General features: G+C 39.9%; 1 protein-coding gene across 1 annotated transcript in view; it reads right to left on the minus strand.

The window, feature by feature from the left end:
• Nucleotides 1-398: 398 nt before the first annotated feature.
• LOC124403188 (potassium/sodium hyperpolarization-activated cyclic nucleotide-gated channel 2-like) overlaps nucleotides 399-13,323 on the minus strand; it is a 58,649-nt gene continuing 45,724 nt past the window's right edge. The window contains exons 5-8 of the mRNA XM_046876823.1: nucleotides 9,387-9,533; nucleotides 7,760-8,000; nucleotides 2,519-2,683; nucleotides 399-2,167 (exon numbers count right to left, since the gene is read on the minus strand). Of these exons, the coding sequence (XP_046732779.1) occupies nucleotides 1,245-2,167; nucleotides 2,519-2,683; nucleotides 7,760-8,000; nucleotides 9,387-9,533 (1,476 nt within the window). The 3' untranslated portion in view covers nucleotides 399-1,244. The remainder of the gene's footprint in view (nucleotides 2,168-2,518; nucleotides 2,684-7,759; nucleotides 8,001-9,386; nucleotides 9,534-13,323) is intronic.

Raw genomic sequence — 13,323 nt, forward strand, 5'->3', positions numbered from 1 at the left:
CTGCAACACTTTATTACTGCAAATTCAACTACCAGTATCGGCTAAAAAACAGCTTTTTTTCGGGTAATGTCAATTCTGAATCGTAGCATGCAAAGAAAACTAGAATTTCAGGAATTTTATATTTACGATAAAAACTAAATATGATTTACAAGAACATTTTCTCCCTCGTTTTAATTTTATTTTACTCCTTTACCTTCAGCCGTAAAATATCCTTTGAATACATCTGAATAAAGCATTTACAGAGCAGAACTAAACTGCGAGGCAAAAGGCAGGGTATTGCGAAAATCAGTATTATATTGCATTTTGGATCACAGTTCAGAAATGTATTCTTTTGGGTATCAATTCCTGGTCACTACTTTTTTGGTATCCCCTAATAGAGAGTCATTGATGTTCATCAGTGCATGCCAGAAGCTCTGGGGTATTGCCTTTACTGTTACAAACACATCTGTCAAAATGCCCAAGAAGAAAAAAAAAACAGTCATTTCACTACAGTGGCTTTACACTCTCTTGAGAAAACAGGTCAATAAATCAATAACAAGCTTACGTCCCCCCGCCTCACTCCCACATAGATTCACACTTACCACATATATGGCTTCGAAATTTGGAATAAAGGCAGTTAAATAAATGCATTTTCTTTTCAATTCTTTTTCCTATTTGACACAGAAATGACCAAACTCAACCAAGCTCAACTTTGGTTTTTGAGTAGATACAATGAAGATATTTTCTGTATTTTTTCCTTTTCCAAATGTATCCTATGTACATATCAATATAAGATCGACCAGCGGTCTATATAATACTATTTTCATCAATATCTTACAAGAATATGAAGAACAGCTAGTTATTTCTGCTACAGTTATACAGAACAAAGGACACTCAAAAACACTTTTGCAAAGCTTAAAATGTCATCATTGTCATGTGATACAAGTCCCTGATTTTCTGTAAGTCCCAGCTCAGGCCAGATTGCATCGTATGGAATCTACAGAATACAACAAAAATTCTCTTTCCATGTACTTCTTTAGAACAAAGACAGCAAAGGGGGGAATTTCTTTGCTGAATGAGAAGGGAGTAACTACATGAGTGGGCTCGCTAGGAAAATCCCACCTTTTCAACCTAGTTACACTTTAGACATTGTATCTCTTAGTGATCGACTGAGTTGAATACTCCCCCTAGACAATACACAGTCTGCTTCCTTTGGGTACAGAACACACAATAGTGCCAATATGTCAGCATATGCCAGAGTTTGGTCAGAGGTTCGAGGAGAGCCTGGATCTGATAGTGGGGTCCGTTTCAGGGAGGCTAACTATAGAATCTTTCTTGTGCACAATTGGCTCAAGATAACTTGGCCCTGCTCCACCAACAGGGGGTGGAGTGGAGGGTGGCATTTGGTGAGGCTGCACCATTCTATGAGGTACAACACTTCTGATTCCAGAGGGCCCGGGTACAGCAGGGTGGGGAGCCTGCTGTGGCCCAATGGACGTAGAGGAGACGTGGGTTGAGGCTGTTGGGCTGGTACCCACACCTGTCACTCCATCCTGGGGTAGAGAGGGTTGGGAAGTGGACAATGCACGGGCGTCTTGGCTCAGGCTGTCTGTATGCTGCAGGGAGTGGGCACCTTTGCGCGTCGGACTAGGCACATGCTGCTGGACAAGAGACAGCTGAGATCCTGTACGCCCACCCATCGGGCTACAGCTATACTGGAATGTCCTTGAGCCTGTTGGTGCCATTGGACTTTGCACAGGTGGACTGGATGTGGCAGCAGAAGCACACGCGCCCCCTGGCATTGGACCTGGTGGCTGTGGCTGCATGGGGGAGACAGATGCAGAGCTAGAAAGGTTCTGGATTACTTGGAAGCGCCGGACCATGCGAGGAGATTGAAGAGTGCCTGCGCCCACTAGGGTATTTGCCATCTGAGGACAGAAGCTCATGGCTACGGCCTGCTGTAACGTGGCGATGGCGGAGGCACCCTGCGACTGACCCGGTGGGGCAAATATTCCACCAGGGACTGAGGCTGTCATAGACATGGCTCGTGGACGCTGAAAGTCCACCAGTTTGACCATCTCTCGATCGTACTTCACAATCTCCTGGATCATTTCATTCTCTTGGTTGTTGAAAACACCCGAGTTCAGGTCATGCTGCACTTTGTGCATCAAGATGGAGTTCTTCTTTCCTGGTAGGGAATAAATAGAAGATTGTAATTCATCTAAAAAGAAGTCAGGTTTACACAAATTTTTATAAGAATGGTAAAAAAAAATCATAGTTCTAGAATAGCCTTGCATTTTATAATTTTTTAAATAGTCCTTTAATAGATCTGTTTCATTTCATTATAGATCTGTTTTTCATTCTTTCAATGGTACTAGGAAAACAAAAGTTAAATTCTGTTTTCATTGTCAATACGTTTTGAATGTTTACCCAAAGCAGCTGACACACCTTCGGCACTTACCTTTCAAATCTTGAGAAAATTGTCTATACTACTGTTTTTCAAAAGTGCACATTAACACTAATAAAGTACAACACTTACCTAGGCGATCGAGTCGGTCAATGGCCACGGTCTCAAAAGCTCTTCTCATCATAGGGTACTCCTCCAGAACCTCGTTAAAGTTGTCCACAGAGAGTGAGTAAAGACGGCAGTATGTCTCTGCCTGAACACTCGCTGTCCGGCGCCCTCGTGTCAGCAAACAGATTTCTGAAAGATCAAACCACAAACACGCAAAGCAACTTGGTTTGCATCTGCTATTTTGCACAGGCAAACATCACACCTGTTCTTTTCCAATGCTTACCCACTGGGAGTACAGATGTTGACAGCCATAAGCCTAAGGCAGAAATACTTTGAGATATAAGTTATATGGACATTTTAGGGAACTTTGGAAAGAGGCACAGAGGTTGATTCAAAATTAGATGTTTGAATTGGCATTTGGTTGCAATTTAATGTTCTAAGCTCATTTAGTTGGACCAGTATTTAACTATGGATTCCATTATACCATCCATTATAATCATTTTTTCTTTCTTGGTTCCTCGTGATCTGGACATAACGAGTTATTTTCTCCTTATCATGACATAAACATTGTTTCCTCATGACCAGTAATTCATTTTTCTGAATACAAAGAAAAGTTCATTACCGATGAACCGCATCATGAATAAAACGTAATGGTGTGGGTGCACGGACAAGCCGATTACGGCAGGTGTGGACCACCTGCTGCCACAAATGGTTATGGTTATTATCCATGATGCTGAATCTAGAACATGCTCTTTTGTAGAATACACAAAAAAATTAAGTACTGATCACAAGGAAACAATATTTGTTATATTGAAATCAGAGGAAGATTAATTTAAGATCATGAGAAAACAAAAAAGAAAAAAAATATATATATTATAATGCGTGGCCCTTTAGGACTTTGTTATGTATCTTTGAATGGCAGTAGATCAGTTTAAAATGCTGAATAAAGACTTCCTTTGCTCGCTATTCGCAGTGACAGTCAATTGTAATGTCCACAAACACAGGCTTCAGGTATACATTGGCTGGCAGGTCACAGTCCCCTGTTTTTCAAAAATAAACAGACATCAATTACATTTCTGACCTTCAAATACTGCAAAAAGTGCAAGAAAAAGCACTGACCAGGGTATTATCTGAATGGTATAATTTCCATTCCCAACAATTCCATATCCATTCATAACTAGGGGTCAATAGGGCAAAATGGTCATCATTTGGTGGATAATCTGTTTTGCAGTATTTAAAGACCAGGAAGCAAGAGAAAGCAGTAAATGGCTTATTATCCAGAGATTATTATTATTTCCATTGGCAAAAACTGTATATTCTTCCATAGGTCAAGGAAGTAAAATGGGCCCTTCTTCTCTCAGAGTTTGAAAAGATGGCATACTGTCTTCCCTGTAAAACACAGTGGAAATGTATGAGTTTACATAGGAAGTAGAAAGCAGATAGCTCTTTCCTTTGGCCTATTACAGTATTCTGTGTTGCAGCATGAGCAGCATTTTATAAAGATGTGGAAGCATGTATTAAAATTCACCCTCCCTGTTTAGGAGGCCATTCTATAATAGTGGAAAGTTGATTGGAAGGTGAAAATGGTCAATTGGGGAGGAAATCGGCAAGAAAAACCAAAATGAATAAAATCAATAGTTAGATTAAGGACAAGTGTACATGACTGTTACAAACATTAGTCACAGTTCTCCTCTCTTGCCCTCAGTGACTGATGAAAACATCCTTGCACACCTTGCCGCCATTATAAACACTGCCCACTGTATTAACATTGCCTGCCATCAATCAAAGACGGCCCTGAGCTTGTGTGCTAAATCAGTTCTGGACCAGTAGATGCAAATTCCAATATCCTCCTTCCAGGAGGCTGAAGTTAATTATTGACAGTGGTGTCACTCCATAGACACTCATTCACTGCTGGGTCTCATTCATCAAGTCAAGAGGCAATATTTAAAAAACACACACACAAATGAACTCACAAGCACACGAACGCATGCACAGACATGCACGGATACCCACGGGCGCAGCTGCACACACAGACTTACACTAACAGCTTGAGTTCTCGCATCGAGATTCTGTCTCGCTCTATTTTGTGAGCTCCCGGAGGCTGGGACACTGCATTGAAGGGGTACCAAAAACCATGCTACTGCTGCTACTGATATTTCTCTCATGACTCTGTTCAATATCTGTCCTATTGATCACCCCAGGGGAGAACCATCTGAAAAACCTTTTTAACTCAGGCTACAGAAGGCATCTGTTTTAGACGCAACCTTTCCAAGGTCACTCGGGGGGGGGAGCTCCCGGTCCTCCCTGCTCACTGCGGCTCAAGAGTGCTGAGTCATCAGGATTTAAAAGGCACACGAGGATCATCTTCCACTTCTAAAATTCAAAAAGATACTCCACAAATCTACATCCTCAAGCAAGCTCAGGGAGCTATTTCGTTTCGGTGCTCTGTGGTTTACAAAAAAATTATTATTATTTTTTTACTTCATTCATTTGTGCTACACATGTCAAAATAAATCATTCAGGGACAAATCAATACTCTTGATTTATCTTCCTCTGAAATCAGCCAATGCCCATTAGTCACCTATATGTGGCATCTACAGGTTTGCCTATAGATTTAACATTAACTAAATAGTAACCAGTAATGCAGTATCTGGATAGTTTATTGCACAATTAGGCAACCACCCTTTTGGCAAGATTAGTGCTAAATGCTCTACAACCACTATATTATTGTTTTATACAACTGTCTATTATCTTCTTTCGAGCTTCTGCCCTACAGACAGGCTAATTCTCTCCTACTGACATAAGTGTTGCCCCGGAGAACATCCTGACCAGGTGGTCTAGGTGACAATTAGGTTTTAGGTCACATCCTTTCCCAAGAAAGGGTGTGCAAAGCTTTATCACTTTGAATTTACAAGTGTTTACGATGGTTTGGGTATTTAAGGAAATTTGACGAAACACTCAGGGAAGCATTCGATAGTCAGAACTTCCCACACAGTCTCTGTGTGTCTCTTGCCAGGTATAGTGAACAATTCTTTAGTAAACTGTATTGCTAAATTATTTGATTTAATGTTGATCATGTTATGTAACTTTCTTCTAATATTTGTTTTAAATGTAACATTTGTTTATTGATTATTACCTGGCAAATAAATGTAAAATTCTTGATTGAAATTTCCTGAAATCATTTATATCTAGTTGATTATGTAGTCTGGCGTTACCGCAAATCTGTGACCAGGATAGTACAAACTGAAGGCTCCTGAACGGATGGAGCATAGAGCACAACGTCTGAGACCTTCTGATTTCTGACTATCTCTGACTTTAGCAAGTTATAACTAAGTGACTAAATACAGTATTCTTTATGCATGAGCAAGCATTGGCGGCCTACTTAAAGAATATTAGTTTACCGTTATATCCTCTGACTAAGGGACAGTCTGGCGAGTTTGTGTCCGTGAGCACGTGTATCACGTGGGCTATCACTGACTTAGCAAGTTATGACCAAGTAACTAAATCAATGAATATTAGTTTACCGTTATATCCTCTGACTAAGATTCGGATTGGCCAATGTGCCTCCGTGAGCAGGTATAGTTAGCCGAGCACAAAGTTCTAAGCGATTCCAGAACCATAATAAATGATTAATTGAAAAGACGGAATGCTTAGAATAACTTACTAAAATTAAAGAAGAAGTACAACCAATAAGTGATCAGCTTAAATTAGAGCTATTCAAGTTAAATCTTTATCATAAATTGGAGTCAGATTAGAGGTTAAAATTGGATTAATATAACAATATACAATCTATTTAAGTAATCTTTTACAGCCGCGCTAGAAGGACCAACACGCAAGAATACCTTCACCCACACCAGTGGATTCCGTCATTGGCCATTGGGTGGGCACCCTACAACTCCAAATACTACTCCGAATGCTTCTACTGCTTCTCAACATGGCAACTAGTCCTATTTTTTTTGTCTATTACAGACACCCTTATTGTTAAAACTGCTCCCAATGCTAAGACTAACTACTATTCCATCTAAAACTGATACTACTACTTATACTGCTATATATTACTTATTACTACTGATGTTCCTGCTGTTATTACTACTAATACTACTATTACTGGTACTATTCCTGATATTCGCTACAATTTTACAATAAATAGTGCCTTTCTTTCTTCTCCTATCACTATTCTTGCAATTACTGCAACTAAACCTACTACTGCTAATACACAAGGGATCTATGTAAACCTAACGAGTTTATTGTGCAATATATGTTAAAATATCTGCTCTACTATTTTATCTTGTGCTCCATGTAAATATTCTTGCTACTTATACAAATATTAAATCCCAACTCGTCTACAAACTAAGGATGTGTGTCCCTTTAAGGTTACTAAAGTTCAATTCAAGAAATTCGATTGGAGAAAGCTTTATGAAAAGGCAGAGTTGGAGTCGGAAGCCTTTGCAAAAGTAACTCTGAACCCAAAAGGTTCATTGACTCTGCCTATAAATCTAGTTTTAAAAGTAAGCGTTCGTTATTTGCATTAGAGCGCATCGCGTGAATTTGGGAATAGCAGCGAAATAACACCGAAGCTCAATTGAATTGGAAGAGTAATTCTTTAGAAAAGTAATTATCTGTGCAGCACACACCATCGTCAGTGTAAACAACTGGAAACAAAAGGCAAATACCTGCACTTTAACAATGCTAACTGTTAGAGCTACAAAATCTGCTTGCTATTTTCTGTCATCAGCTGACTTTCAGTTAAACCTGCCATGCTCTGGCTTTGTGCCCCTTCAAACGCATTGGATTACAGGACCATGATACTGTTATTTAATCTGAGCCTGAAGGGTTTTTTCAAACAGGCCAGAGATTTCACCATATGCCATCATATAAACTGAATATACAGTAATTATCATGCTAAATTATCTACATGAGCATTGTAGCTGGCTAAGTACTAATTGATTTATGCTTGTTACATAAAATTATGCCAAAGAAATAACATTCCTGGGGGAATTTATACTGCCATAAATGACAGAGTTTGTGGGGCTTTATCGGCTGGGTGGAAAGATTTTGATGGTCCCCATTAAAAGGCGGTTAAATATTCATCTTTAATTCCATCTTGTGAAACAAGCTAATAACTGAGGTAAATCATGTTCTAAACGTTGTAGGGTTTTAATTAGAGTTTGGGCAGTTTTAATTACACAAAATGACAGTTTAATTTCAGCTTCATTCAGGCAGGTATGAAAACAGCTTCGCTCCAAGGATGACAGGACACTTTACCTCCAAAATAGGAGCCGTCGGAGAGCTTCATTCCCAGAGTTCCTTTAGTGAGGACGTTGACCACGCCGTGTTGGATGAAGTACATTTTTTTGCCAATGGTGCCTTCGCGGACAATGTAATCCCGGGGTTGGAAGACCTCAAAGCGGAGCTTAGTTAGCATAGCCGTGACAAAGTTGGGCTCAGCATTGGCAAACAGGGGCATCGAGGCCACCAGCTTACGACAGTTGAAGTTCACAATTTCCTAGAGGGGATAGCAGAGGTATTGACACAATAAGAATGATATACTGTGTGTTATACAATAGCTTACAGGTAATAAATACAGTTCAAGAGCATCTGAATGCCAGACAGGCTGCTTTGAATGATTTAGATATAGCTGATCAACTCTCTAGATCAACTCTCTTGTGAGATGCTTTTCAGCTCACCATGGTAGAAAAGAGTAGTTACTGTTGCCTAGTGATGGGTCTTCATGAACTATTCAATCATTTTGAACCAGCCTTTAAAGTGACTCAGAAAAAAGAGTCGTCTCAAAGAGTGATTTGTTCTTTTTCTATTGAACGTGTATGAGCAAAGCATCGCAAAATCTCAGAATGTTATTTACAGGAAACATGAGTTGTTCATCTCTCAACTCTTCTATTCCGAGTTCTTTAATCAAGTGACCTACATATACACTATGCAGTGCATTACTCAGGAAACAGAGTTCTCAAGTTGTTGCATGATTTCTGTACCGTAACAGCATCTGGCGGTCGTATACATGAACACAGCTGTCTCTGGTGTCTATGTACTTGAAAAAGTCAGGCTAAAGACGCGAAAAAAACCCATTTTGGATCATGTGACAAAAGAACTAGCGACACAGACAACATACAGTAAGCGTGTTGGGGATCTGCTTATTGAAAGTGTAACATTTTCTTTTATTACTGATCATGAGCTAAATGACTCAAAAGAAAAAGAGATCCGTTTAATTTGATGAACAAGACTTAAAGAACCAACTCACTAAAATGATCCGATCTTCAGATCACTACTGTATCTATTCTGTCAGCTAAAATAGTAACCAGAAACATAAAATTAGAGTTGCTTCTATTTTTGTTTGTTGCACCACTCTAAACTCCAGAGACTGAAAATCCCAGAAAATCAGCCATTTCTGAAATACGCCAGCCAGTCCATCGGCCACCTACAACCACTGTCACTGTCGAAGTAACTGAAATTCCTCCCATTCTGACATTTCATATGCATATTAACTGAATGTCTTTTCTTGGATTGACATGACTTTATGCTTTGCAATGCTGCCACATGATTCGCTGCTGAGTACCACATGGAAAGTGGCTGTAAAATGTGAATTGCCATGCTACATATTTGCAACCACCCACCACAGAGTGTTTTTGTATGTGAGCACCAAATAAATTATTGTTACTGAAGGTAGAATAGGTAGGAAAAAAAAAATCCTTTCCTGAGGGATAGATTGCTTTGTGCAGTAGAACACATTTCACTGTCAGCATCTTTATATTGTTTTGGAAAGTGTAAAGAGATCTGAGGTAAGTGCACAGCCTCCTGGGATTGTTTCTCCATGGATGTTTATACACAGACGTCTATACCTACGTACGCAACCACACAACGTGATGCTATGCCTCACCTCTCTGAGCGGTTCGTTCAGCTCCTCCAGGATGCTCTCCTCGTCGAACATCTTGCCCTGGTAGCGGTGCTCGTAGTAGTCGTGGATTTTTTGCCGGAAATCTGCTGGAAGTTTGTGGAAGGACATGTACTGCTCCACTTGCTTGTACTAAGAGAAAACATAAAAAAAAATGTAGATAGTGTGTGGTTAAGGAACCATGTCTCCCTTGCTTTTTCAATCTTATGCACATATTCATATTTGCACAGATGCTGCTTTGCACTGCTGGCATCGTTGATATGTATCATCATTAGTTAATGAGGCAAATATCCCACAGATTTTTCATTTTGGCACAGAAGGAGTATGTTCATGTTTTGAGGCATTTAACATTCAGAAACAAGGTTATGCCAGCCATAACTTAAACAAATATATATGTCATGAACAACTAAGTTCTGCTTCCAAAGCAGATGTGGAAAATCCACTGCAACTGTGGCATCTTCTGGATCTTCAGCATCTTCAGGCTTTAAAATATGGTACAGTTAAAAGTTTATTGCTTCATATGACCAATAGAATCACGTCATTATTGTCACATAGTCTGTTACAGAATCCGAATAAGATTTTATAGGCTCATGTTATATAGTGTGGGTAGTAATAATCTTATAAGACTGCTTGCTATAAGTAGAAGCCTAGAACCAGCTGTAGGTTTCAAATGTCCAAAGACATACAGTATGTCATGTTAGAATCACTCTAATAGTCAGTGGTGGACAGTAACAAAGTAAATGTAATTCGTTACTATACTTAAGCTGCATTTTTCACGTATCAGTACTTTACTGAAGTATTTTCATTTGGGGAGACGTTTACTTTAACTTCACTACATTTCAAAGTCCAATATCGTTCTTTTTACTTAACTACATTTTGCGAAAATCATTCGTTCCTTTTCATTTATGAGGGGATAAAAACTGTTCAATCACGCAGCAAGCCACCAATCAGGATCAAGCGTACACTCTATTTTGAACTTGTTTTGATTGCCACTTGGTGGTATCTACTTATCACCAACATACAGTTCAGCCTCAGTACAACAGCAAGCAGAACATTTTGAGGGGAATAAATGATGGAAGAAACCAACACTTGTGACCGTATGTGTATCAATCAGTGTTTGATTTATTAATATCATTCTATTAATAGATCGGTGTGCTCAGAGTCCTGTGACATAAACTTAGTTGATTATGCAAAGAGTCTTGTGATAAATATAATAGTAGGAACATTATAGCCATAATAAATCAGGGTACATTAGATACTGGAGTACATTTGAAGGCAAATACTTTTGTCATTTTACTCAAGTGAAAGTTTAAAGGGAGCACTAACTTTTAATGGAGTAATATTCTACCTCTTGTATTTCTACATTAACACAAGTACATTTGTGTACTCTGTCCACCACTGCTAATAGTAACGTTTTAATAATGGTGGTCTCCACTTTCATTAATGTCACAATATGGCTGACATCAAACAGCCGTATTATGCTGTCATTGTAATCGCATTGCTCATTCACAGCTAGAGGCCATTTTAATCACTAATCCATCTGCATGTTTTTTGGGAAAGTAATGAACAAATGATGAAAAGAAAAACAAGAACCTGAATGAAACCCATTGAGAAAACATGCTAAATTGTGCACAGAAGGCAAACCTCAAGCTTAGGCTGAAGCATGAGGAACTGTGGGGCCACAACATTTGCATTTGCGACATTTGGCAGACTTACAACTGAGCAGGGGAGGGTTTTAGGGCTTTGCTCAAAGCCCAGCAGTGTCAGCTTGGTGGTGGTGGGATTTGAACCTGTGATCTTCTGATCCAAAGCCCAATGCCTTAACCACTGAGCTACCAACTACCCCGTTGGTCTACCAACTCCCCACCGTGACACCCAGGTGTTCTTAGACAAACATTTGGCTTGCAAATATATTCAATAGCCCTTGGTACAAACCTTGTCCCTCATTTGACTTAAGAGACCACACTGGCTTGATTACTAGCACAATTAACTACTAGCATGACACTGCTCGACAGGCATTAAGAAAGAACCCCGGACCAATAATGGCTCAATAGCTCATTGGGCTCATTGATGACTTAAAAAAAGTTAATAAGCCTAATGGTTGACTCAGGACAGAAAGAAATACACTAAGAGCCACTGATGGGGACTGATATCTCTTTGTGTGGCATAAAAAAAGCTCAACCTCAGAACAGAATCCAATGCACTGAGAAAAGTAACTGAATTATTTTTGATTAAAGGCATAAGAGGTACACAATGTGTCATTTTCTGCAAGTTTTCCATTTCCTTGGGGATTAGAGGCTTAGTGCCATCTCACTGCCTGTTCTGATGGGCTGAATGGGGGATTATTATCTGTTCCATTGTCACTCAGACAGATAGCAGTGATTACTTTCAACAAATATTAGAGCAAATTAGTATTAGAATAACGCATGTATGTTAGATGGTGCTCGGAGGTGTGGTTCCCATGCAGGGATTTAGTCTAGAGCTGTGACGGCTGTCTGGCTGTTCTATCTGTGTTGTGCTGGGTGATTTATAGCTGCGTATTTATAGCTGTGCCACAGGGTTCCAGTGAGATGTGCAGTGTCAGTTAAGCTCAGGGACAGTAGGAGGGCTCGGTGTGCTGGTTCGTGTCAGGCTCCTTCTCAGTGATTTACAGCAGGTCTGCAAAAGCTCATCTTCATCAGACACCAGTACAAGTGCCAATACACAATGATTTAGCCCAAACAACACACACACACACACACACACACACACACACACACTCAAGCACCAGCTCAGTATAGCCCTAAGCCGAATTCCTTATTATAAGCACCACACTTAATATGGAAGAAGATGGAATTCAGAAGTAGTGCTCGGGCCCCTGCACTTATTTCATGCTCTGCTTTATAAGTCACATTACATGTTGGAATTCATTTTTCCTCTCAATGAACTGCAGCTCACCAGTACAAGCAGCACTCATGCAGCCCGAGACCATGATGCCACCACCACCACCACCACCATGCTTGACTGTAGGCAAGACATAATTTCCTTGGTACCCCTCACCATGGCGTCTCCACACATGCTGAACACTATCTGAGCCAAACAGGTTTATCTTAGTCTCATCAGACTACAGGACATGGTTCTATTAATTCATGCTCTTGGACAGGTTCTCTTCAGCAAACTCCAGGCTTTCTTGTAAGCCAGTTTTAGAAGAGGCTTCCTTGTGGGACGACGCCATCAAACCGGCTTGTTGTGTATGGTCTGAGCACTGACAAGCTTCTGCAACCTCTAAAGCAATCCTGGCACCACTCGTGTCTCAAGCCAGCTTTTGCACCTGACCCACAGCACGAGGACTCCACTTCTTTGATCGACCCTTGCGAGGCCTGTTTTGAGTGGAACCCGACTTGGAAAACCTCTGTATGACCCTGGCCAATGTATTGTAACTCAGCCTAGGTCATCTTTGTGGAGAGCAACAGTTCTATTTCTCAAATCCTCAGAGAGTCTTTGCCATGAGGTGCCATGTTGAACATCCAGTGATCAGTATGAGAGAATTGTACACAAAGCACAAAATTTTAACTGCTCTGAAACAAGATACACAAATTTGTATGGTCCTGACAAGCAGATAAAAATATGAACATGATGAATAGGACATGTAGCTTTGCAGGGTTACATGACATACAGCTGTTATCACTTAGGGTGTACTCACTTTGGTTGCCAGCTATTTTGACAATAATGGTTGTAAGTTATTTTTTAGAGGATAGTAAATCTATACTGCTATCCAAGCTGCACATTGACCACTCTAAAACACATCCAAGTTTAATTTCGATGATATTGTTCCTTTAAAAGAAATACTATAATGGTTTTGTGAAATACTGATTATTGATTTTTTATTATTTACAAAATGCAAAGATAGCAAACGGAAAAAAATCTAAATGAAATGAATATT

This window comes from Silurus meridionalis, chromosome 20 (genome assembly GCF_014805685.1).
Source record: "Silurus meridionalis isolate SWU-2019-XX chromosome 20, ASM1480568v1, whole genome shotgun sequence".
NCBI classification, from domain to species: domain Eukaryota; kingdom Metazoa; phylum Chordata; class Actinopteri; order Siluriformes; family Siluridae; genus Silurus; species Silurus meridionalis.